The sequence below is a fragment of the Sprattus sprattus genome (assembly GCF_963457725.1).
Source record: "Sprattus sprattus genome assembly, chromosome: 4".
Lineage (NCBI taxonomy): Eukaryota > Metazoa > Chordata > Actinopteri > Clupeiformes > Clupeidae > Sprattus > Sprattus sprattus.
The window spans coordinates 34261831-34287774 of record NC_137923.1 but is presented as its reverse complement, the minus strand read 5'-3'; the positions used below and the strand labels follow the sequence as shown (position 1 = coordinate 34287774).

The window sequence follows — 25944 nt, the reverse complement described above, 5'->3', positions numbered from 1 at the left end:
GATACCACACGAGGGGATATCTTGCATGGAGCTCCAGACCTAGAGCGATTAACATTTGTTTGGTGTTGCTTCCATTTACGAATAATCGCACCAATAGTTGTCTGCTTCTCACCAAGCTGCTTGCCAATGGTTTTGTAGCCCATTCCAGCCTTGTGCAGGTCTACAATCTTATCTCTGACGTCCTTGGACAACTCTTTGGTCTTGCCCATGGGGGTGAGGTTGAAGGTATGAAGTATGATTCTTTGGACAGGTTTCTTTTATAAACGTCACCAGTTGAGATCAGGTGTACCTTGTTAGACCTAATGAGGACTAATCTGTGTGCCTCTTGGGCACATAACTGGTCATTGTGAGCCAGAATTCTTGCTGTTTGCTTGGGGGTTCAAATACTTATTTTTTGCATCAAATGCAAATAAAGTCATAAATGTTATAAAATGCAGTTTTCTGAATTTTTTTGTTGATATTCTGTTTCTCACTGTTAAAATACACCTACCAATACAATTCTAGATCACACATTTCTTTGCAAGTGGCCAAACTTGCGAAATCTGTAGGGGTTCAAATACTTATTTTCCCCACTGTATATACCAGGTTAGTTTGGAATTGTAAGGATCCTTGGAGCCAATCACAAACTGGCTATTGTCTACCTGGCGCGCCATTGGCGGATGTAAACTAACCACGACTACGTAACAAAAGCGACGGCAAAGAGAGTTTGAAAACATTGGACATGGAGGCCGCCGAAGCACAGCAAATCTTTGATACTGCTCTCGCGGCTGTCTTATATGATTTCAAAGGCAAGTTTTCTTTGAAAACAGAACAGAAACTTGCCCTGGAACAATTTATACAGAAAAAAAGCTTTATTACCGATCGTTGTATAGTATCGTTGGTCTGATTGGTTAAAGGAGTGTCCAATTACGTGACTGAAGTGGACCGCCATTGCGTAGTTCGCCAGACTAACTGAGCAAATGAAATGCAGTGAAGGGGGCGGGGAATTCCCAGACAAGGTTAGTATCAAAACAACAGGGAGACCACTTCTAAAATCCAAGTCAGTAAACCCAATGGTAAAACCGCTGCCGTTAATGCTAACTGGTATGCGAAATACTCGTGACTCACTGGTGCGTACCATTACAAACAATCGGCTAAACTGTTTTGTTTAATGAATGTTTCAGAACTCGATGTGTTTCGTATCTATTCTGATTAGCCTACATTGTCACTTGGGCATTGGCCTCATATATTAGGCTACTTTGAGTGATAGTTGTAATAATCTGAGCAGCAATTATAGGACGTTTTTGTTTTTGCCTATTTGTTTTATATAGGCTTAAAACATCTGCTAGACAGACACATAGCCTAAACATACAAATATATTTCTGTTTAATATTAAATTTAGTTAATGTCCTAAGTGATCAATGCACATTGACCAACATTCTGAAACATCCATTAACATGCCACAAACAATATTAGGCTTACAGCCAATGTTAATAGTGGCGAAATAATGTTCTTTTACTTGTTGTTTAATATTGTGGGAAGGATGTTAGTGAATGATTCAGAGCATGATGCATTTTAAATTGCATCACTTTTGGTCTTATTTAATTTTTCCTAAAATAAATGCAGCTGAAAATAAAATGAGTCAATTAATAATCAATAGCTTCAGTAATTAAGGGTGCCGGAGCAGCAGTCCAGGCCGGAGTCCTGACACTTTGAGTTTTTCTTTCCATAAAAAAATTTATATATTTTATCTGCAAAATTTGAAATGTACTGTCTACTAATAACTAGGGCCGGGACTCGATTAAAAAAATTAATCGAATTAATTTGAGGCTTTGTAATTAATTAATCGAAATTAATCGCATTTTAATCGCATATAAATATTTGACCTGAGAACAGTGAGAAGTAATTTTTTTCACATAGATTTTTAGTGTATACCATTGAATAATGACTGAATACATAAGCTTAAGCAACACAAATATTGTTTATTTTTGTTGAAGTCCAACAGACCAGTGCAATTTTTGCCATTAAGTGTAGCAACACCACATATAGAAATGTAGTAGGCTACATTTCAGAAATTCAGGTAGCCTATAGATAGGTAGACCTTCTGTAAACTATAATACTTTGGGGTTTTTAAGCACAAGCAACTGCAGTGGCCGAGTGCGCATATGTTGTTGAGGGGCCTCAGAGACTGATATCTGAGAACAAAATCTGTATAGTACTGTGTTTTCTGTGATCAGTACAATGTTGAATGCAGGTTGTAGGATGAATCTGCCAGCCATCCAGTGTAGCCATCTGCAGTGACACTGAATAGACCTTTTTGTTAAGCAGCACTTTTACTGTATAGCTAGAGAGCACGTGTATCACATTGGTTTATAGTCTGTCAAATTAGTTCTAGTTATTGGTGTTCGTTGGCATTAAAAGTTAGTGTTCTCTTATAAGCCTAGTTTGTACATCTGATTAGAGCTAGCAACCATGAATTGCTGATTTTAGATTCAGTCTTAAGACAAAAATGCATATTAGTTTTAGTCACATTTAGTCATAGTTATCCTTCTTAGTTTCAGTCTAGTTTTCGAAAACTGAGCACACTACAACAGCTACGCTTTGTCCAGGTACATCCTCAAACGTCTTTCAGTTAACCTAATGATTCAAGGTCTCTCATGAATCATTACTCCCAGGACACGGGTTAATGTTAACTCACGCTATCGGTCACGCTTAATCCTCTCCAACCACATTAGCAACAAAATAAACTGGTGAGCTAACAAGTTAACCATTCTTTCAGTATAGGTCTAGGTAGCTTACGTTTAGCCCCGTACTCAGATATTACAGCTGCTTAACACTGCTAGGATAGCTAACGTTACCGTAGTAGGAATACAAGCCTTAGCTCACTATAGCCTAAATTCATGAATTACTTCAAAGGTTTACTTCACAACTTGAATTAAGGATAATGATCCCCCGTTACGGCTAGCTGAAACTGCCAATGGATCCTCCCGTGGATGGGAGACGTACAGGCAGCGGCGTCTCCAAAGTTAACGTAACATTAATTTATATGTTAGCTGCTACGGCTAAGACTATCAGTTTCCATTACAATTTCAGTCAGTACACTGAAAATGCTGCCATTCAACTCACCTTAACGAAGTGGAAATACGGTAGCTAGGTTAGAAACGGTAGTTACTCTTATTCTTTTTCCAAGTTGAATTGAGAGGGACAGAGAGTAGAGGTTCCTTGGATTTGGCGCAGGTGTCCGTGAAGCTCAGTGAAGCACAGGTGCAAGCCAGTTTAATGAGCCTATTATGATGTCATAATGCCTCAAAGTTCTGCCATGCAAGTCTATGGGGAAAAAAGGGGATGAAAAAGAGGAATGAAAAAGGAATAGCAAGGCGTACCGCCACGAAAAGATATAGCAGGTTGCACCGAAACGGGACGGACGTTTCGGTGTTTGAACGGCATCTGTACCTCGAACGGGCGAGGCCTGATTCGATGCAAGAAAAACGGGCGGAATAAAGAAAATTTATGAAGAACAATAGTGTGCTTCCCTTCGGGCAAGCACACTAATAACACTTAGGTAGACGAAAGAATAAGGGGTCCAAGCAGCAAAGCTTTTGCCTAATGACCCATTGCACATGAAATGTGTTGTACATCAGCCCCTTTTGTGCACTGAAATTGCATAATTCATAGAATTCATTCATATGGTGTTTTCTAGGTAACAGAGGAGATTATGGCAGTCCTTAAGGAAGACGACCAGCGTTCAAGTCGGCTGCAGGAGACCACATCCAGCCTGAGCCAGCTCAGTATTCAGACTGTGTTCTCCATGTTGGACCACCTGACCCTGTGGGGCAGACATGTGCTGCAGAGCCTGAGAAGAAACAAGCCTCCCGTCCAACCCAACCGTGAGCAGCCCACACCAGCTTTCTTTCACTGGCATGTTCTCAGAAATGTCTAGCCTGTTCAAGTTCATATTTAGCACATATTTACAGGGGTGTAGTGAATAACGTGAAGACAGTGAATCACTTTTTCCTGTGTAAGCATCAAGCGTTCATCAGATTTGGACATTTACACAAGCGTGTTAAATGTTTTAACTTAGGAAGAGTTCAGAAATCAATATTTGGTGGAATAACCTTGATTTACAATCACAGCGTTCATGTGTCTTGGTATGCTCTCCACCAGTCTTTCACCTTGCTGTTAGGTGACTTTATACTACTCCTGGCGCAAAATTGTAAGCAGCTCGGCTTTGTTTAATGGCTTATAACCTTCCATCTTCCTCTTGATCACATTCCACCGCTTTTAAATGGGATTCAGGTCTGGAGATTGGGCTAGCCATGACAGGGTCCTGATGTGGTGGTCCTTCATCCACACCTTCACTGACCTGGCTGTGTGGCATGGAGCATTGTCTGCTGGAAAAAAGACTCCTCAGAGTTGGGGAGCATTGTCAAAGCAAAAGGAAGCAAGGTTTCTCCCAGGAAAACTTTGTAAATCGCTTGATTCATGCGTCCTTCACAAAGACAAATCTGCCCGATTCCAGCCTTGCTGAAGCACCCCCAGATCATCACCGATCCTCCACCAAATTTCACAGTAGGTGCAAGACTCTGTGGCTTGTAGGTAGGGGTGGGAATCTCTTGGCACCTCACGATTCGATTCGAAATCGATTCAGAGGTCAACGATTCGATTTAAAATCGATTATTGATTAAAAATCGATTTTGTAATTTAATTTTTTTTTTTTTTTTTACACATCCATTTTATGTTGAAATGCAAGCTGCATCGACTATTGCATTGCTCATAGAAAGTCAAAATTGTGACCATTAAAAGCTTTTACTCTAATAAAGCAAATAGCGAAGGTAATTCATCTGTTGATTTTCTTCGATTTAGACTCTGAGTTGCAAACAAATTCAATAGTCAAAATGCATCGATAATCGTTTTATCGGTTTCGAATTGATATTCGATAATCAATCGATAATTGCATTTCAACATAAAATGGATGTGTAAAAAAAACGATTATCAATTCTAAACCGATAAAACGATTATCAATCCATTTCGACTTTTAAAACATTTGAGTTTGCTACTTAGAGTCTTTGCTACACTTCCTACTTTGTGTTTGATAATTAAAGAAAATCAACAGATGAATTACCTTCTCTATTTTTTATGAGAGAAAAAGCTTTTCCTTGTCACAATTTTGACTTTCTATGAACAATCCAATAATCGATGCAGCTTGCATTTCAACATAAAATGGATGTGTAAAAAAAAAAAAAAAAAAAATGTTTTTTTTTTTTTTTTAATTACAAAATCGATTATGAACTTTTCTGAATCGAGACAGAATCGTTTTAGAGAGAATCGATTAAAATCGAATAATCGATTTTTTCCCCCACCCCTACTTGTAGGCGTCTCCAGGTCTCCGTCTAACCATCAGACGACCATGTGTTGGGCAAAGCTGAAAATTGGACTCATCAGAGAAGATGAACTTAGAAGATGACCTCCAGTCCGCTTTGGTTCAATCCTTATGGTCTTTTACAAACCTCAGGCAGGCAAAGTACATCGTTGTCCTGGAAGAAAAACTTGCTTCCTTTTGCTCTGACAATGTTCCCCAACTCTGAGAAGTGGTTTTTCCAGCAGGGCAATGCTCCATGCCACACAGCCAGGCCAGTAAAGGTGTGGATGAAGGACCACCAGATCAGGACCCTGTCATGGCCAGCCCAATTCCCAGACCTGAATCCCATTAAAAACCTCTGAAATGTGATCAAGAGGAAGATGGATGGTCACAAGCCATGAAAAGAAGCCGAGCCACTTGAATTTTTGCGCCAGGAGTAGCATAGAGTAACCCAACGGCAATGTGAAAGACTGGTGGAGAGCATGCCAAAACACATGAAAGTTGTGATTTTAAATCAAGGTTATTCCACCAAATTTTGATTTCTGATCTCTTCCTAAGTTAAAGCATTAGTATTGTGTAGTTTAAAAATGAATATGAACTTGTTTTCTTTGCATTATTCGAGATCTGAAGACACTGCATCTTTTTTGCTAATTTGACAAATTGTCATTTTTCTGCAAATAAATGCTCTAAATGACAATATTTTTATTTGAAATTTGGTAGAAATGTTGTCATTAGTTTATAGAATAAAACTAAAATGTTCATTTTACTTTAACTCATTGCAATAAATAGTAAAACCAGAGAAACTGATAATAATCTGATAATAATCTTAATTTTTTCCGCGGCTGTATATACATAAGCCAACCACCAAGTTAACCAATGCACCCAAACCATGTATTTACCGCTTACACACACACATATTATTAATATACATACATAACACACTTCAAGTCAAACATCCCTCATGATATTAAGAGCTTAGAAACCTTCATAGTGCATATGTAAACATGTGTATTCCGGTAATTTTGAGACCAAATTTAAGTATCTAAGACTTCCAGAAGCTGAGACGTGCGCTAAAAGGGCGTGGCAAAATCTTGATGTTTGCTCGGGTTACAGTAAATGACAGCACCCTCGTTTTGTTCCTAATGGTAAAATTAGCCAGAAACCGTTGAGAAATGTCATGCCGCTCATACTTCATACTCAACCTATGGGCTGCTACTGGAGTATTGGATCTATAACCACTTTTATTTTTACCCAGCTCAACAGTTACTCCTTGGATTTGTTGATGATGAAAAGTGGTGTAAAGGATTTTTTTGTGTAATGCATTTGAATAGGATTAATCCAAATCGGGAGGTATATTTGTAGTGGTTTCACAATTCTACTTGTGTTTGTGTGTTTGTATGTCTTTATTAGGCCCAGAAAGCATTGACTATCAGAAAGTGTCCTACTTCCTCAATGACATTCCACAGGACCTGTTGGCCAAAGCCTCCTTCCGATCCAAAGCATATACACGTGCAGTTATGCACTTTGAGTCCTTCATTGTGCAAAACAAACAAAACATCCAGGACCATCTTACATTTCTGCAGGTTTGTATTGACTCCGTAATCTTCCATGTAGCATAGAGGATGGACTTTAGCTTACTATAGCCTGATAATAATAAATCAGAATAGTTTTTTTCTCTTTCTGAGGTCTTCTAAGTTTCTTTTTTAAATGATTTCTCCACAGACCCTGTATGCAGCCATGCATGAGCCGGATGGGGTGCGAGGTGTCAATGCTCTGCGGCGGGATGAGCCATCTTTAAGAGAGCAGATCCTGGAGCATGAGAGTATTGGCTTGCTCCGGGAGTCCACTGCCTGCTACGACCGAGCCATTCAACTGGAATCAGACCAGGTAGGTACCATTGCTGATACCAGAGAAGGAACTACTGTATGGAGAGGTTCTATCCCTGATACCAGAGAAGGAACTACTCTATGGAGAGGTTCTGACACCAGAGAAGACACTAATCTATGGAGAGGTTCGATCTAAGATGTTTCATGATGGGTGCTCTCATAGTCATAGTGTGGTTTGACAGAACTCTGACTACATTCATTCCATGCCAAATCAGCTAAACCCCTCAGTTTTTCTCCAAAGTTTGACCATGTTTAAGGTACTCTCACACACATGTCTAATTGTGCTTGAGCATAATGCAGTTGAGGATATCAGGATGAATTGGCAACTCTGGTTTCACCCTTTGTATTTACACAAGATATTAGGGATTTTATTTCTTGCCAGTTTCTCCCTGTAAAAATCTTTTTTTTTTTCCTTTCCACAATCACTGTGTATTGGGGGTCTAATGGCACTGTATAAATGAATTAAATTGTAAGACAACCAGTGTTAATAACAGGGCAGCTGTGTGAATAAGAGGGGGAATAGATCTGAATTATATCATTAAAATACGTAGTGTCCGACCCAGTGGGTGTAAGAGGAGGTAAGAGATTTCAATGTAATTCTAGCGGCTACAGGCAACCAATCAAAATTAAATAATGTCCCCTGGGGGGGCGCGAACACTCTCCAGGAGTGAGTAGTAGTAATAATAATTGTATTTATGGGCCTTACAATAACAATAGCCTAACCTTGACATGTCAGACCTATCAATAACAATATGCTATTTATCTACCTATCTATATATGGTGGTGTAGTTGAGGGCGGCGGGCGGCGGCGGGGCCCCAACTACCCCTGACCAGTTTTGGGGGGGCCCAGCTTGCAAAAGTTTGAGAACCCCTACAGGCAGGTCTGCTAGAGTAGCATTAAGGGATTCAGGTATTTTCATCACATGCCATTGTTTACTTATGAGAACCATTCTGCAACTCCTGTTGTGTTGTTTGTCATTCATATGGAGCTCATCCCCCGAGTGAAGAGTGCGTTCACAGTAGTAAATATCATGGCTTCCTTTATATAAATATTTGTTTGTTTTGATGTTTAATGTTTTGTGTATCATTCTTAAACCTCTCAGAGTTTAACATGGAGATTTGTTTCCAGATAAGCCATTATCATGGAGTCATGAATTCTTTGTTGGGTCTGGGCCAGCTATCATCTGTTATCACACAAGTTAACGGAGTACTGGCAAGCAGGTGATGCATGGATCAATCTCTGATATCTAGTCACTATGAAAATTGATCAAACATTTCTATCGTGTAATAATCCCTGTATGTTCTATCCAAAGGCCTCAGTGGAAATCTGATTTGAACACATATCGAGTTGAGGCTGCATGGAAGCTTTCCAAGTGGGATCTTGTGGAAGATTATTTGGCCTCAGGTAAGATAGTTTGGAAGTGATTGTGTGAAAGAAGTAATTAAAGTGTGGCTGTGAGGAGCATTTCTGCTATTAATGTAAATGTGTTTTACCTCATAGATCAAAAGTCCAGCACATGGGCAGTGAGACTTGGACAGATGCTTGTGGCGGCTAAGACACGCAATTCAGAGATGTTTCATGAGAAATTAAAAATAGCAAGGAAAGACCAGGTTGTCCCATTGTCAGCTGCCAGCTTTGAGTGTGGGACTTATCAGAGAGGATATGAGTACATTGTGAGGTATGGATGATCTCAGTGGCAAGACATAGTGCAGAACTCCAATTCATCCAGATTATTATTTCTAATGAATAAAGAATGGAGTGGGTTGAAGTGAATTTCTCCTCCCTCTGGTCAGACTGCACATGCTGTGTGAGCTGGAGCACTCCTTCAGGACTCTAGTGCCGCAGTGGCAGGCGACGCCTGGAGAAGGAGGAGCAGGAGGAGGAACCGGGCGTAGAGAGGAGCACACATCCATGCAGAACTGGGATGCTCGGCTGCTGATGACCCAAAACTCTTTCAGAGCTAAAGAGCCTATCCTGGCACTTCGACGGGCCCTACTTCATCTCAGTCAAGAGTAAGTAATTTAGTCTCAAAAGCACCAGAACATTAAAGATATATCCTCCTCTGTGTTAGACATTATACACCTAAGTTACACCTCTTTTCAAAAGTGTGGAATCGCTCAGAAAATGACGGCATTTTCTTGGAAAACTAACATTTTCATCAAATGAGCACGTTGATCTGCACATGCTCTATAAAACCTGATTTAATAGAAATCCGGAGCTAGCATGGAGTAGCACTGAGATGGATATCAAAAGTTGTCCGTCCTCCATGACTAAAGTTAGCTGACTGGCAAAAGTATTGTTTTATGGCAAAAAACAGACACAAATTTTTCGACATGTAAGTTGTGAAGAAGATATATGTTACCTTTGTCGACGACAATTGAAATATTTTATTCAAATGTTGTGATGTCATGACATACCCCTTTCTGGTGCTTTATTGCGCCCCTAGAAATAGCCCCCACCTCTAGTTGATGCCCCCCTGTTCTCATCAGCCCCACAGACGTGTCCCCCGTCTTCCTTGGGGTGACCAATGCTCAGGAAGAGCCAGCTGTAAACCTAAGCAACACACTTTGGTCTTTTGAAGATTAAACTTTACTGGCGGCATTAATATTGTCATCATGACTGAATTATTTTACTGTAAGGCAGTCATTCTTGGAATCCTATGCTCAATCCTTGAGTGGGGACCTGCAGGCTGTGTGCTGGAATAAATTTGTCGGCCGCATCTTGCTCCTTCTATTAATCATCTTTGGGCGGTCCATTGAACAGTTTTTTTTCCAAATGGTGCCAGGTCCAGCAGAGAGGAACAGGTGGGCGAGTGCTGGCTGAAGAGCACAAGAGTGGCCCGGAGAGCTGGCAACCACCAGACTGCCTTCAATGCCCTGCTCAACGCAGAGAACTCCCACCTGTCCGAGCTGTTTGTTGAGAAGGCCAAGTGGTTATGGTCCAAGGTATTTTTCAACTCCAAAAACTATACAAAAACATTTAGCATTGATGTTGAGATTCATGGAGGACATTTGTGTTGCCCAGGGTGACGTGCATGAGGCTCTCATCGTCCTGCAGAAGGGCGTGCATCAGTGCTTCCCCGATGACAACCCGGTTACAGACAACAAGCTGGTCCAGATCAAGGGCAAGGCTATGCTGCTGATGGCCAGACTCATGGAGGAGACTGCCAACTTTGAGAGCAATGCCATCATGAAAACATACCGGGTACAGAGATGTTAAGAGGAAGGTCATGTATGATGTGTATTCAATGATGATGTGTCTTGGTAGGATGTGAGGTGACAAAAGGCTGCTAAAACAAAAGGCAGTGTGATGAATTGTGCTTTTGTTATTTATTTTTGATTTGACATGATTCTGATTCATTATTATTCAGGATGTGACCACCTTGTTGCCTGAATGGGAGGATGGTAACTTTTATTTGGCCAAATATTACGACAAAGTGATGCAAACTGTGACGGACAACAAACTGGAGAAACAGGGAAACCTGATTCACTACATCATCAAGTACTTTGGAAAGTAGGAGCACTTTTAAACTTTTGATTAATCTGGTGTGCTAGAGTGTGCGATTTTTAGTTTGAACAAATATAAAGGGCTTATTAACCAGCTGGTTCTGAACACTTTGCAGAGCCTTGCAGTTTGGGAATCAGTACATCTACCAGGCCATGCCACGAATGCTGTCTCTTTGGCTAGACTTCGGTGCCAAAGTTTATGAGGTTGAAAAGGGTAAGTTGTTGTGTGGTCATGCATGTCTTATCTGTAACACAATTGGTATAGACAATTCTTTACTTTTATGTTTTTTGTATCTTGTCATTTTGTGATTGGAAACCAATTGTTTTCCTCTCTTCATGCTAGGTGGTCGCTCTGAACATGCCCAGATGCGTGCTGAGCTGACTAAGATCAACGCCACCATGGGTGAACACAAAAACAACCTCTCTCCCTATCAGTTCCTCACAGCCTTCTCCCAGCTCATCTCCCGCATATGCCACTCCAGCAATGATGTGTTTGCTGTGCTGCAGGAAATTGTAGCCAAAGTTTTCCTGGCCTACCCACAACAAGCCATGTGGATGATGACGGCTGTGTCCAAGGTCAGAAATATTGACATCCAATAATGTGTGGGCTCATGAAGTCAGAGACATTGGCCTTTAGTGTTCTATTGTGCATTTTCAACATATGACCTCCTTTTTCTGTTTTGTCTACAGTCATCCTATCCCACTCGAATGAACAGGTGTAAAGAGATCTTAAGAAAGGCTGCCCATCTAAGCAGATCACTGGGGAAATTTATTGCAGATGCCACAAAATTGACTGACAGACTTCTGGAGCTCAGCAACAAGCCGGTACGACTTAATGCAATTGGAAACACAATAAGAACACTACCTGATAAACACTGCTGCTATATGTGAACCCTAACTGATAAACACTGCTGCTATATGTGAACCCTAACTGATAAACACTGCTGCTATATGTAAACACAATAAGAACCCTAACTGATAAACACTGCTGCTATATGTGAACCCTAACTGATAAACACTGCTGCTATATGTAAACACAATAAGAACCCTAACTGATAAACACTGCTGCTTTATGTGAACCCTAACTGATAAACACTGCTGCTATATGTAAACACAATAAGAACCCTAACTGATAAACACTGCTGCTATATGTAAACACAATAAGAACACTAACTGATAAACACTGCTGCTATATGTGAACCCTAACTGATGAACACTGCTGCTCAATGTGAACACAATATGAACACTAACTGATAAACACTGCTGCTCAATGTGAACACAATAAGAACACTAACTGATAAACACTGCTGCTATATGTAAACACAATAAGAACTCTAACTGATAAACACTGCTGCTATATGTGAACCCAAACTGATAAACACTGCTGCTCAATGTGAACACAATATGAACACTAACTGATAAACACTGCTGCTCAATGTGAACACTATAAGAACACTAACTGATAAACACTGCTGCTCAATGTGAACACTATAAGAACAATAACTGATAAACACTGCTGCTATATGTAAACGCAATATGAACACTAACTGATAAACACTGCTGCTTTATGTGAACCCTAACTGATAAACACTGCTGCTATATGTAAACACAATAAGAACACTAACTGATAAACACTGCTGCTATATGTAAACACAATAAGAACCCTAACTGATAAACACTGCTGCTTTATGTGAACCCTAACTTATAAACACTGCTGCTATATGTAAACACAATAAGAACCCTAACTGATAAACACTGCTGCTATATGTAAACACAATAAGAACACTAACTGATAAACACTGCTGCTATATGTGAACCCTAACTGATGAACACTGCTGCTCAATGTGAACACAATATGAACACTAACTGATAAACACTGCTGCTATATGTAAACACAATAAGAACACTAACTGATAAACACTGCTGCTATATGTGAACCCTAACTGATGAACACTGCTGCTCAATGTGAACACAATATGAACACTAACTGATAAACACTGCTGCTCAATGTGAACACAATAAGAACACTAACTGATAAACACTGCTGCTATATGTAAACACAATAAGAACTCTAACTGATAAACACTGCTGCTATATGTGAACCCTAACTGATAAACACTGCTGCTCAATGTGAACACAATATGAACACTAACTGATAAACACTGCTGCTCAATGTGAACACTATAAGAACACTAACTGATAAACACTGCTGCTCAATGTGAACACTATAAGAACAATAACTGATAAACACTGCTGCTATATGTAAACGCAATATGAACACTAACTGATAAACACTGCTGCTTTATGTGAATGTGTCAATTGGACTGAAAGATAACGTCTTCTCGATCAATTTATATGTTCGCTACAATATGTTGGATATATGTTAATATGAATTTAAAGGGAATAAATACAATTCTGATTCGGAAGACATTTAAATTTGTGGAAAAAAAAATTGGTTGAATTTCTTTTTTTTTTTTTTTAGAAATATTTTAAAAAAATTGTCTTTTCAACCAAAGATTTCGCGACCCCCCTGCAGTACCTCCGCGGACCCCCTGTTGAAGACCCCTGCACTAGAGGACACTATTTAAAAGAATATTTTTTTTAAAAATCTTATGGGGGAGCATGCCCCCAGACCCCCCTAGTTTTGCTGGGTAACAGGAATAATAATACATTTAAATTAAATATACATTTTCTGACCTGAATATGCAGAGGGCAGAACAGCCTATTTTTGCAGTTTATTAATAACTTATTTTTCACCAAATAACTCAATTAGTATTACAAAGAGGTACATTTGAAACTATATTACAACTTCCACTTGCTCCTGCAGTTTCATTGCAACAATTTCAATAAGAGTTTATGTTTCGGAATAAAAAATTATATTGAATATTTTAAATTAGTGTTGGTGTATGTTGATGTTCAGAATTTCATTTTACTCTATGTGCCTATAGGAGTGGGTAGGGTATATCGGGGGTCGGTGGCAATGTAATTATATGGATATTTGCCGCGGGGCAAGGGCTTCGATTACCTCTCTCTTTTTTTACCATATATGTGTTTGCATCCCTGTATGTGAACACAATAAGAACACAAATTGATAAACACTGCTGCTATATGTAAACACAATAAGAACACTAACTGATAAACACTGCTGCTATTTGTAAACACAATAAGAACACTAACTGATAAACACTGCTGCTATATGTAAACACAATAAGAACACTTAAGCAATAAGGTTCGAGAGGCAGTACTGTATCGGCAATAATGTACTTGTTCAAGGGTGTTGTTAGGCCCGACGCACAGCGTATTATGTAAACACAATAAGAAAAAAACACTGTTTCTATCTTGGGCTACCGTAGAATGTTGGTAACACTCATGTTAGAATATCATCGCTTATCATCCATACTTCACATCTGTGTAAGGTGATGGTAATTTTATAATACCACAGTCTAATGGAGACTCACTCAAGCAAAGGTGGATCAATCAGGAACAAGGTTTTATTCAAGTTTCACATGAAGATTCACTTGAAGAGAACATTTTCCATAACTACGTAGCCCTGTTAGATTTTCCTGGTGGTAACAGAGATCAGAATTTCTTCGCAACAAATGGTCAGAGATAAATTGCTTACTAGTGGTACAACCCAAGTCAGGAAGGTATAATGTACAGGTGTTACTACTCTCTAAAAAGTGACTATCCTTTCTGTTAACTTGTCACAAAACTGTGCCAGAATGTAGGCCATCTTCAACCCACCTAATGTAATACCCCAATCATTCCTTGAAATACTGACTCCCTCTAACTGTAAAACTCCAATAGTTAACTCATGGCTTCTACAACTGTCAAACTCCAATAGTTAACTCATGGCTTCTCTTACTCTCTAACTCCAATAGTTAACTCATGCCTTCTCTAACTCCAATAGTTAACTAATGGCTTCTACAACTGTCAAACTCCAATAGTTAACTCACAGCTTCTCAAACTCCAATAGTTAACTCATGTCTTCTTTAACTCCAATAGTTAACTCATGCCTTCTCTAACTCCAATAGTTAACTAATGGCTTCTACAACTGTCAAACTCCAATAGTTAACTCACGGCTTCTCAAACTCCAATAGTTAGCTTATGGCTTTTCAAACTCTAAAACTCCAATAGTTAACCCATGGCTTCTCAAACTCCAATAGTTAACCCATGGCTTCTCAAACTCCAATAGTTAACCCATGTCTTCTCTAACTCTCTAACTCCAATAGTTGACTCATGGGTTCTCAAACTCTTTAACTCCAATAGTTAACTCATGGCTTCTCTGTGCAGGTGGATGGGAACTGTGCCAACCTCAGCATGAGTGTGCATTTCAAGACTCTCAAGCTGTTGGTGAAGGACCCCACCTTCAGCCAGATCCTCATCCCTCTCCAGGCTGTACTCATCCCAACCCTGCCCTCCACAGGCGGGGCCAACCCCACCCACGATGCCTTCCCTGGGCATTGGGCCTACCTGGCAGGTTTTGATGATGCGGTCAGTCTCTCCACAATCACCTTCTGTAAATGCATAGGGATGTTAAGGGGAAAACGGGATGGCATGGGAATGGTAGTCAACATTTGTCACCAGCCAAATTGATCCTAATGCTTTTGAATAAATTGCCAATTACTGGATTAGGTCCAAATGATCTATGTGATCTGAAACTAAAAACTATCAAAAGTAAGTATACACCGTGCTCAACATTATTATGCAAATTGGATTTAAGGGTCATAAACATTCATTTTTTTGTTTTTCAATTAAACTCATGGGTGGTATTGTGTCTCAGGGCTAATTGAATGGTTGAAATCAATCTCAGACACCTGTGATAATTAGTTTGCCAGGTCACATTATTAAGCAAGTTTGTTTCAGGCAAAATGGGGAAGAAAAAAGATCTCTCTGCTGCTGAAAAGCAGAAAAAGTGCAATACCTTGGTCAAGGTATCACAACATTGGATATTTCCAAAAGAATTGCACATGATCATCGGACGGTGAAGAAATGTGTCACCGATTCACAGCACAAGCGGGTTCTTCAGACAAAGGCAAAATAAGGAAGATTTCTGCTAAATAAATGCATAAGGTTAAGAGAGCAGCCACTAAATTGCTATTGAACAGCAGCAAACAGGTGATGGAAGCCGCTGGTGCCTCTGGAGTCTCGCAAACTTCAAGATGTAGGATGCTCAAGAGGTTTGCAAGTGTCCTTAAACCTTATTCGGCCACCCCTAAACCAAGCTCACAAGCAAAAAAGGTTGCAGTGGGCTCAGGACTACATGAAGACTAACTTTCAGACTGTTTTGTTTACGGATGAGTGCCATGCAACCCTTGATGTTCCTGAGCGATGGAGTAGTGGATGGTTGGTGAATGGCCACAACAAGACTGAGACGTCAACAGGGAGGTGGGGGAGTCATGTTTTGGGCTGGAATCATGGGGAGAGAGCTGGTAGGCCCCTTCAGGGTCCCCGACGGTGTGAAAATGACCTTGGCAAATTAGAAGAGTTTCTGACTGACCACTTTTTTCTGTGGTACAAAAAGAAGAGCCGTGCCTTCCGTAGCAAAGTCATATTCATGCATGAAAATGCACCATCTCATGCTGCAAAGAAGAGAAACTCATGGTGTGGCCCCATCTTCCCCTGACCTTAACCCTATTGAGAACCTTTGGAGCATCATCAAGCATAAGATCTATGTGGGTGGAAGGCAGTTCACATCCAATCAGGTGATCTGGGAGGCTATTATGGCATCCTGAGACATTAAAGCAGAAACTATCAAAGAACTCACAAGTTCAATGGATGCCAGAATTGTGAAGTTTATATCAAAGAAGGGGCCCTATGTTTACATGTAACTTGACCTGTAAAGATGCTTTTGATTAAAACTTTTTTCTATTTCAGTAAATATGACCTGCTAAAGCTCCAAATTCAACAAGTGACAATTTTTTGTTCTTTACCAGCTATAAAATATCTTGAAACTCTGAGACTTTGAAACTCTGCATAATAATTTGGAACACTGTATTTTGAGTTTTTTATTTTTGAAAAAAATACTGTTATCATTGCGAGGTTTGTTCAATAAAACAGTTGATGACTTGAAAATTATACTGACTGACTGTGCATTACTATTTAGGAAAATCTGAGCAATGTGTAATTTGCAAAATAATGTGGAACGCGGTGTATTTAAAATGGCATTTGCTTTTTTAAGGTGGAGATACTGGCCTCACTGCAGAAGCCTAAAAAGATCTGTCTAAACGGTTCAGATGGAAAATCTTACACCATGATGTGCAAACCAAAGGATGATCTGAGAAAAGATTGCAGGCTGATGGAGTTCAACTGTCTTATAAACAAGGTACGCATAAGCAGCAATGATTGAAATTTAGGATTTTGCTGTATGCATGCTCTGTAACACAGCTTTCGTACCATGCAATAACTGGTTTACTTAGTGGAGGGTTTGATTCATTTTATAGACACTTTGGGCATTATTTATGAAGGATGTTTATCTTAGACGTGTCTAACTTGGCTAATCGCACCATGAACTGGCATTCAAAATGAATCACCAAATTACAAAGGGTTATTATCCAAGAGCCATTTAAATGTCACTCCCCTGTCATTCAATTACAATGGAAAAATGTAGATGTCTGTAGGGACTTGTATAACGGGTGGCAAACTGGATGTATTGTAAATACTAAAGTTTGATCAAGAGCTAATAGCAGAACATAGTCGCCTATGACAGGGATTCAGAATATTCACAAATAAGAGCAATCTGCTTGAAGAGTTCAGTGCTATAAATGTTGTATACGTTGGTAAATATTTTGTGCGGGTGTACCTTTCCCTGTTAGTGTTTGCGCAAAGATGCTGAGTCCAGGAGGCGTGATCTACACATGCGAACGTATGCTGTCATCCCATTGAGTGAGGAGTGTGGCCTCATCGAGTGGGTCAACCACACAGCAGGTCTGCGACACATCCTCATGGAACTCTACAAAGAAAGAGGTAAATGCGTTCTTGGTGAATGACCCAGGATCGGAAACGGATTAAAAAGACACTTCATCTTCAAGAATGTAATCTAGCTGAAATACATTTTACTTTGCAATGGAGTTTGTCTGCATGCCAAAAAAATTCAAACTGTTAACCATCAGCTGTGAAGATTTCCTGAGATGTGTTGGGAATGAACTGGCATAAAACAGTCAGCACTGCATATTCTAAAACTAAAGTTGATTCAAACTTCATTTGCATCTGGCTTACTTGACCTCTTAGGTCTGTACATGACTGGAAAGCAGATTAGGAAGTATATGCTGCCCAAGACGGCGTCCCACCAGGAAAAGTACAAATTGTTCAAAGAGGTGTTGTGTGCATCCCATCCTCCAGTCTTCCATGAGTGGTTTCTGAGGACATTTCCTGATCCAACCTCCTGGTAAAGTTGGCCTTTTAATACTCATGTGTTTTTTGTTCTAATCTTGTAACACCTAATTATTTGGTCATAGTTTTGCTGACATTCATTATTGATAATATGAGAAATAATTAATATTTTATCATTACAAATTCCATTAAGGGGGGGGCACAGTGGCCCACCTCTTTTCCGCCTCGCTTCCTGTCATATCCTCAACTGTCCTATCCAAATAAAGGCATAAAAAGCCCAAATTATAAACCTCTCAAAATAAATCTTAAAAAAAAATAAAAAACATTCCATTATAGACTCCTCACCCGTTTAAGGTGTTGATGTTTAGAATGCAGTCAGCTCACAGACACATCCATAATATGTTGAAATGCAAGCTGCATCGACTATTGCATTGCACATAGAAAGTCAAAATTTTGACCATTAAAAGCTTTTTCTCTAATAAAGCAAATAGGTCAGGTAATTCATCTGTTGATTTTCTTTAATTATCAAACACAAAGTATGTGATTTTAGACTCGATGATGATTCAATAGTCGAAATGCATCGATTATCGTTTTATCGGTTTCAAATTGATAATCGATAATCAATCGATAATTGCATTTCAACATAAAATGGATTTGTAAAAAAAAACATTTGAGTTTGCTACTCAGAGTCTTTGCTACACATCATGAATTGCCTTCTCTATTTTTTATTAGAGAAAAAGCTTTTCCTTGTCACAATTTTGACTTTCTATGAACAATCCAATAATCGATGCAGCTTGCATTTCAACATTAAATGGATGTGTAAAAAAAACACTTTTTTTTTTTTTTTTTTCAATTACAAAATCGATTATGAACTTTTCTGAATCGTTTTAGAGAGAATCAAGAAAAATCGAATAATTGATTTTTTTTCCCCCACCCCTAACAATCAGTATGTAAAATAGGGGTGTGCCAAATAATCGTCATGACGATGCATCGCGATTCTAATTTTCACGATCTACTGCATCGATTGTTGACGCCAAGTATCGATTATTAATTTAAAAAAAAAATGAATAATTAAAATTGCATGAATGGTTGGCGAACATCAAGCATTTCCGGCCGCACGATACTGCGACAAGTCATTCATAAACAAAACATGCAGTGTATCCAGTAATAATAATATTTGTGTTAAGTAACCTCCAAAAGTCGTTTCAATAAATACAGCTATCTATGAATTGAGTTGCTTTGAGTTATCAATTGAACACACTATCCAGATCATACACAGCCAGTCAGCCACTGGTAATGGCTTAATTTTTTTCTAACAGTGTTCAGTGAAAATTTGCAATGCATCGCAATAATTCAAGTATCGCGATGCATCGTGATAGAATCGCATCGTGGCATGTGAATCGTGATACGAATCGAATCGTGACTTCTTTGGCAATACCCACCCCTAATGTAAAAGATGATCATTTGTACTGCATCAGTACAGGTTCTGCTCCCAACGAGCCTAATGTATCTGTGTCCTATGTGTCCTACTGATGATTACAGGTACAATAGCAGATCCGCTTACAGCCGCTCCATTGCTGTGATGTCTATGGTGGGCTACATCCTGGGGCTAGGAGATCGTCATGGAGAAAACATCCTGTTTGACTCTCTGACCGGTGAATGTGTCCATGTCGATTTCAACTGCCTCTTCAACAAGGTTTGTGTGTCTGTACATCTACATACAGTATACAAGGCCAGTTAGACTCTCTTAGGCCTGATATTTACCCTTACTAAAAAAAATTATGCAAAAGTGGCATATATTTTCAAAGCTATAATAACGTGAGAGTAAAAGGAATGTAGTTAAATATTTTTTAAACAAATTAAATCATACCCTTACTTGATTTCGTACTTGCCATTCTCTTATTGTATGAACAGACCTATTTTGCTAATGGGCAGGTCGTTCGGAGCTTCTACCTCACTCAGAGACTGAGATGTGCAAGAGTTTAGTTCTTTTCTCCTTACAAAGTGCTCATAAAAATGTATACAGTTAGGTCCATAAATATTTGGACATTGACCCAATTTTCATCATTTTGGCTCTGTACACCACCACAATGGATTTAAAAGCAAGTAAAATGCATGCTCAGTTGGATTCATTTCAGGTGATTGACTTACCATTGCAGAAAATTCCACTTATTTGCCTTAAAAAACTCTTTGGTTGCTTTCGCAGTATGCTTCGGGTCATTGTCCAGCTGCACTGTGAAGCGCCGTCCAATGTGTTCTGAAGCATTTGGCTGAATATGAGCAGATAATATTGCCCGAAACACTTCCGAATTCATCCTGCTGCATTTGCCAGCAGTCACATCATCAATAAATACAAGGGAACCAGTTCTATTGGCAGCCATACATGCCCACGCCATAACACTACCTCACTCATGCTTCACTGATGATGTGGCATGCTTTGGATCATGAGCAGTTCCCTCCCTTCTCTATACTCTTCTCTTCCCATCCTTCTGGTACAAGTTGGTCTTTGTCTCATCTTTCCATAGGATGTTGCTCCAGAACTGAACAGGCTCTTTTAGATGTGTTTTGGCCAACTCTTATCTGGTCTTCCTGTTTTTGAGGCTCACCAATGGTTTACATGTTGTGGTGAACCCTCTGTGAAGTCTTGATTTGGCCACACCTAATTTTTGTGCTATCCCTCTGATGGGTTTGTTTCGATTTGTCAGCCTAGTGATGGCTTGCTTCACTGATAGTGACAGCTCTTTGGACATCATATTGAGAGTTGATAGCAACAGATTCCAAACACAAATACAACACTTGAAATGAACTCTAGACCTTTTATCTGCCTCTTGTAAATGAAAAAAAATGAGGGAATAACACACACCTGGCCATGGAATAGCTGAGCAGCCAATTGTCCAATTACTTTTGGTCCCTTAAAAAGGGACAATGTACTAAAAATGCTCAGACAAGCAGTTGATCTAAATTGTAAGTAATAGAAATATTGCATAACTGGAAGAATTTAAAAAAAATGGAATAAGTATAAAATTAACAATAAAGGTCTCAGTCCAAACAGGACAATCTATTATAATGGGACTCAGGGCAAAGAAGAAAGTTAGCTCATGTTTTATAAATGAGTTGCGTTGGTCTGGTACAGCTGGCTGCATAATGTAGGTACAGTGCCTTGCATAAGTATTCACCCCCTTGGATGTTTTACCCTTTTATGGCGTTTATAAATCAGTCATGGTCAATATCAGTTGGCTTTTTGGACAAAAAAATTCACAAAATAGCTCTCTTGAATGTCAAAGTGAAAACATATTTCTACACAGTTATGTAAATAAAATAAAAATATGTAATGAAAATAAGTGATTGCATAAGTATTCACCCCCTTGATCACCCCCTTTATATAGACTGACCTAATTCAACAGAGGTCCTGCCAATTGGTGCTAAAAGTCTCACAATTAGTGAAAAGGGGATCAGTGTGCAGTGAATGTGTCTCAAGTGATTGTAGTATAACTACATCTGTGTCTGGAAGGTCCATTCACTGGTCAGTATTCAGTAATCAGTATTACTGGCTATTGTTAAACCATTAAGACCCAAGATCACTCTAAGCAACTCAGAGAAATGGTTGTTGAAAAGTATAAGTCAGGGGAAGGATACAAAAAAATGTCCAAGGCACTAAACATCCCCTGGAATTCTGTTAAATCCATCATCAAGAAATGGATGGATTGTGGCACATGTGTAAATCTGCCTAGATCAGGCCGTCCTCACAAACTGAGGGGCCATGCAAGAAGGAGACTAGTAAGAGAGGCCACCAATAGACCTATGACTACTCTGAAGAAGTTTCAAGCTTCAGCAGTTGAGATTGGAGAAACTCTGCATACCACCACTGTTGCCTTGGTTCTTCACCAATCAAAGCTTTATGGAAGAGAGCTACTGTTGAAAAAAAGGATCGACTTCAGTTCGCCAAAAGGCATGCGGGAGTCTCCATGGTCAAGTGGAAGAAGGTTCTGTGGTTTGATGAGACCAAAGTGGAGCATTTTTTCAACAGTGGCTCTCTTCCATGAAGCTTTGATTGGTGAAGAACCAAGGCAACAGTGGTGGTATGCAGAGTCTCTCCCATACCAGCTGCTGAAGCTGGAAACTTCTTCAGAGTAGTCATAGGTGTCTTGGTGGCCTCCTTTACCAGTCTCCTTCTTGCATGGTCACCCAGTTGTAAGGACGGCCTGATCTAGGCAGATTTACACATGTGCCATATTCCTTCCATGAATGGACCTTCCAGACACAGGTGTCGTTATACTACAATCACTTGAGACACATTCACTGCACACTGATCCCCATTTCACTAATTGTGAGACTTTTAGCACCAATTGGCTGGACCTCTGTTGAATTAGGTCAGTCTATATAAAGGGGGTGAATACTTATGCAATCACTTATTTTCATTACATATTTTTATTTTATTTACATAACTGTGTAGAAATATGTTTTCACTTTGACATTCAAGAGAGCTGTTTTGTGAATTTTTTTGTCCAAAAAGCCAACTTATATTGACCATGACTGATTTATAAAAGCCATAATAGGGTAAAACATCCAAGGGGGTGAATACTTATGCAAGGTACTGTATATGTAAGTCATTGTTTTTAAATTTCGGCTCAGGTAACATTGCGTGCACCTCTTACTGGAAAAACAAAACAGCCTGCATGAAGTTTGTGTTTTTAAAATGAGCTGGATGCAATATGGTAGATTCTGTTACTGACTTTAGTAAACTTCATGAAATAATAGATTAAAGAATATTTGATGAATCTAAAGTATACTGTGTTGTACAGTCAGATAACTTGATGCAGCTAAAATGATTCTACCCTCAACACGTGTGCACTGTAATCCTTTGGAGAGGACGGGGGGGGGGGAAACATGTATCTTCCTTGTGTGCATCACATGACTTTCAGAGGTGGGATAATCTATCCAGCTAGCGTTTCTATTTATAGGCTAATCACCATCATAACACCAGCCACTATCAAAACAAGTCAAGACAACATCCGGAAACCAAGAAAAAAAGATAAAAGTGCATGTCTGCTGGGCAGAAAGGCAAAACAAACCCCTCATATGGCTAAAAAGATCGATAGATAGATAGAAAGATAGATACTTTATTAATCCCGTGGGGAACTTGCAGCTCATATTTACAATAATTACAAACAATATATACAGACAATATGATACAATACAAACAATCCAATTCAGCTATGTACAGTGTAGGACCTACAAAGGCCTACAAGAAGTGCACTACTACACTGTTGCTTGTAGTTTGGACACAATTATCAAAGTTGTATTTGAAGAAAAAAGGAACAGCATTTGATGCCGACAACGTTTAAGCATGCGAGGGGATGGCAAGTGGCACAGGGAAAATCATGGGTAGAAGGAAGAATTGATTCTGTTAAATATCAGCAAATTCTGGAAACTGACTCATAAAAGGCGTTGGTTTATGACACACGGCAATGATCCAAAGCCTTACTTAAACTACACTGTGAACTACTAAAAGACATGCTTGCAGTTGCTTTTGGAATACTCTGCATACCCTGTTTTTGTTTTTGCTATCATTAAAAACAGTACGCTTCTTACCTGGGGGCTCATGCACATGTGTGATCCTTAGGGGGAAAGCTTTGATGTTCCAGAGGTGGTCCCATTCCGGCTCACCCAGAACATGGTGCATGCCATGGGGCCCATGGGTGTGGAGGGGCTCTTCAGACAAGCTTGTGAAGTCACACTTCGCCTGATGAGGGATCAACATGAACCACTCATGAGGTACATCCAGAGACACACATAGCACAACAGCAGCATTTATTGTATCGAAGAACTGAAAACTTAAAGGCTTGACCAACATAAGAATGTTTTACCAACTGATGTCTGATTGGCCGTATTGCCTCTATTGCCACAGACAGACAACTACTGCCTGTTTAAAATGTGTTGTTTTCTTCTGGTTTTTCCCAGTGTCCTAAAGACATTCCTTCATGATCCGCTGGTGGAGTGGAGTAAGCCAAAAGGCCTCTCCAAGACCCAGGTCAATGAGTCTGGAGAGATACTCAATGAGAAGGTATTATTTTCATAGACCCAGGTCAATGAGTCTGGAGAGATACTCAATGCGAAGGTATTATTTTCATAGACCTAGGTCAATGAGTCTGGAGAGATACTCAATGAGAAGGTATTATTTTCATAGACCCAGGTCAATGAGTCTGGAGAGATACTCAATGCGAAGGTATTATTTTCATAGACCTAGGTCAATGAGTCTGGAGAGATACTCAATGAGAAGGTATTATTTTCATAGACCCAGGTCAATGAGTCTGGAGAGATACTCAATGAGAAGGTATTATTTTCATAGACCCAGGTCAATGAGTCTGGAGAGATACTCAACGAGAAGGTATTATTTTCATAGACCCAGGTCAACACATTTATTTCAATTCCATTTCATGTTTACATGAGTGTATCTGGTATCCTCCACAGGCCAAGACCCATGTGTTGGACATTGAGCAGAGGCTCCAGGGTGTGATCAAGAACAGGAACAAAGTCATGGGTTTACCCTTGTCCATTGAAGGACATGTCCACTACCTCATCCAAGAAGCCACAGATGATAATCGCCTGTGTCAGATGTACCTTGGCTGGGGACCTTACCTCTGACCAACTCAATCTCAAACCAGAGTGAATTCATTAAATATGGAAGACATTCCTTTACGCACTTCTGTATTATACATTTTTCATGTTTAAAGATTGTTATTTGTTATCCATTAAAATATATCTGACAGTGAATTAAACTGGGTATCCTTACCTTAGGAGTTTGAGAAGCTTGTGAGTTTTCTACAAGATTGTTATCTCTCTGGTAATGTGTCAATGGGCTGCTCCAGCAGAATGGTTATGTCTGTGGTAGTGTGCTCTAGCAGAATGGTTATCTCTGTGGTAATGTGTCAATGGGCTGCTCCAGCAGAATGGTTATGTCTGTGGTAATGTGCTCTAGCAGAATGGTTATCTCTGTGGTAATGGGTCAATGGGCTGCTCTAGCAGGATGGTTATCTCTGTGGTAATGTGCTCCAGCAGGATTGTTATCTCTGTGGTAATGTGTCAATGGGCTGCTCTAGCAGGATGGTTATCTCTGTGGTAATGTGTCAATGGGCTGCTCCAGCAGAATGGTTATGTCTGTGGTAATGTGCTCTAGCAGAATGGTTATCTCTGTGGTAATGGGTCAATGGGCTGCTCTAGCAGGATGGTAATCTCTGTGGTAATGTGCTCCAGCAGGATGGTTATCTCTGTGGTAATGTGTCAATGGGCTGCTCTAGCAGGATGGTTATCTCTGTGGTAATGTGTCAGTGGGCTGCTCCAGCAGGATGGTTATCTCTGTGGTAATGTGTCAATGGGCTGCTCCAGCAGAATGGTTATGTCTGTGGTAGTGTGCTCTAGCAGAGTGTTTATCTCTGTGGTAATGTGTCAATGGGCTGCTCCAGCAGTGGGAACCTCTAACCTCTGACTCCTACCTGAACCTCAAACCTACATCCTCAACTACTCCCACCCTGAAGACCAGGCCCTCAGTTGCCCCAAAGCGCTCATCTGGGCCCCAACACAACTGCTCCAGCAAGCTAGCTGACCTAAAGACCGGAAAGTTATCCTCCAGCTTTTTGTAGACCAGAAACTCCAATCCCATAATACATTCCAGCAGCAAGTCAGGAGATTCCAAACGCCCTCACCATTCTACCCAACACAATTTAAATCAGCTGGAGAAACTTAAGCCCTCATCCCCCAGCCCAGAAGTGTTTGACTTGACACTGAATGCATATGCAGAGGAAGGTGAAAAAAGAAGACCAAGGAAAAGGGGAAGGGAGAACAGAAAGAGATGACAAAACCAAAACGGGCCACTCCCCTGTT

At 39.9% G+C, this 25944-nt stretch overlaps 1 protein-coding gene across 1 annotated transcript in view; it reads left to right on the top strand.

Moving 5' to 3' along the window:
- atr (ATR checkpoint kinase) overlaps positions 1–24708 on the top strand; it is a gene marked incomplete at its 3' end in the record, with an annotated part of 48892 nt that extends 24184 nt beyond the window's left edge. Inside the window, exons 27-47 of the mRNA XM_080836468.1 lie at positions 3680–3866; positions 6749–6921; positions 7061–7225; positions 8354–8445; positions 8538–8629; positions 8726–8903; positions 9019–9237; positions 10011–10170; positions 10250–10429; positions 10596–10738; positions 10848–10945; positions 11075–11307; positions 11422–11556; positions 15025–15225; positions 16913–17056; positions 17547–17697; positions 17962–18118; positions 19606–19759; positions 23687–23838; positions 24025–24127; positions 24535–24708. Of these exons, the coding sequence (XP_080692594.1) occupies positions 3680–3866; positions 6749–6921; positions 7061–7225; positions 8354–8445; positions 8538–8629; positions 8726–8903; positions 9019–9237; positions 10011–10170; positions 10250–10429; positions 10596–10738; positions 10848–10945; positions 11075–11307; positions 11422–11556; positions 15025–15225; positions 16913–17056; positions 17547–17697; positions 17962–18118; positions 19606–19759; positions 23687–23838; positions 24025–24127; positions 24535–24708 (3291 nt within the window). The remainder of the gene's footprint in view (positions 1–3679; positions 3867–6748; positions 6922–7060; positions 7226–8353; positions 8446–8537; positions 8630–8725; positions 8904–9018; positions 9238–10010; positions 10171–10249; positions 10430–10595; positions 10739–10847; positions 10946–11074; positions 11308–11421; positions 11557–15024; positions 15226–16912; positions 17057–17546; positions 17698–17961; positions 18119–19605; positions 19760–23686; positions 23839–24024; positions 24128–24534) is intronic.
- Between the last annotated feature and the right edge of the window lie 1236 nt (positions 24709–25944).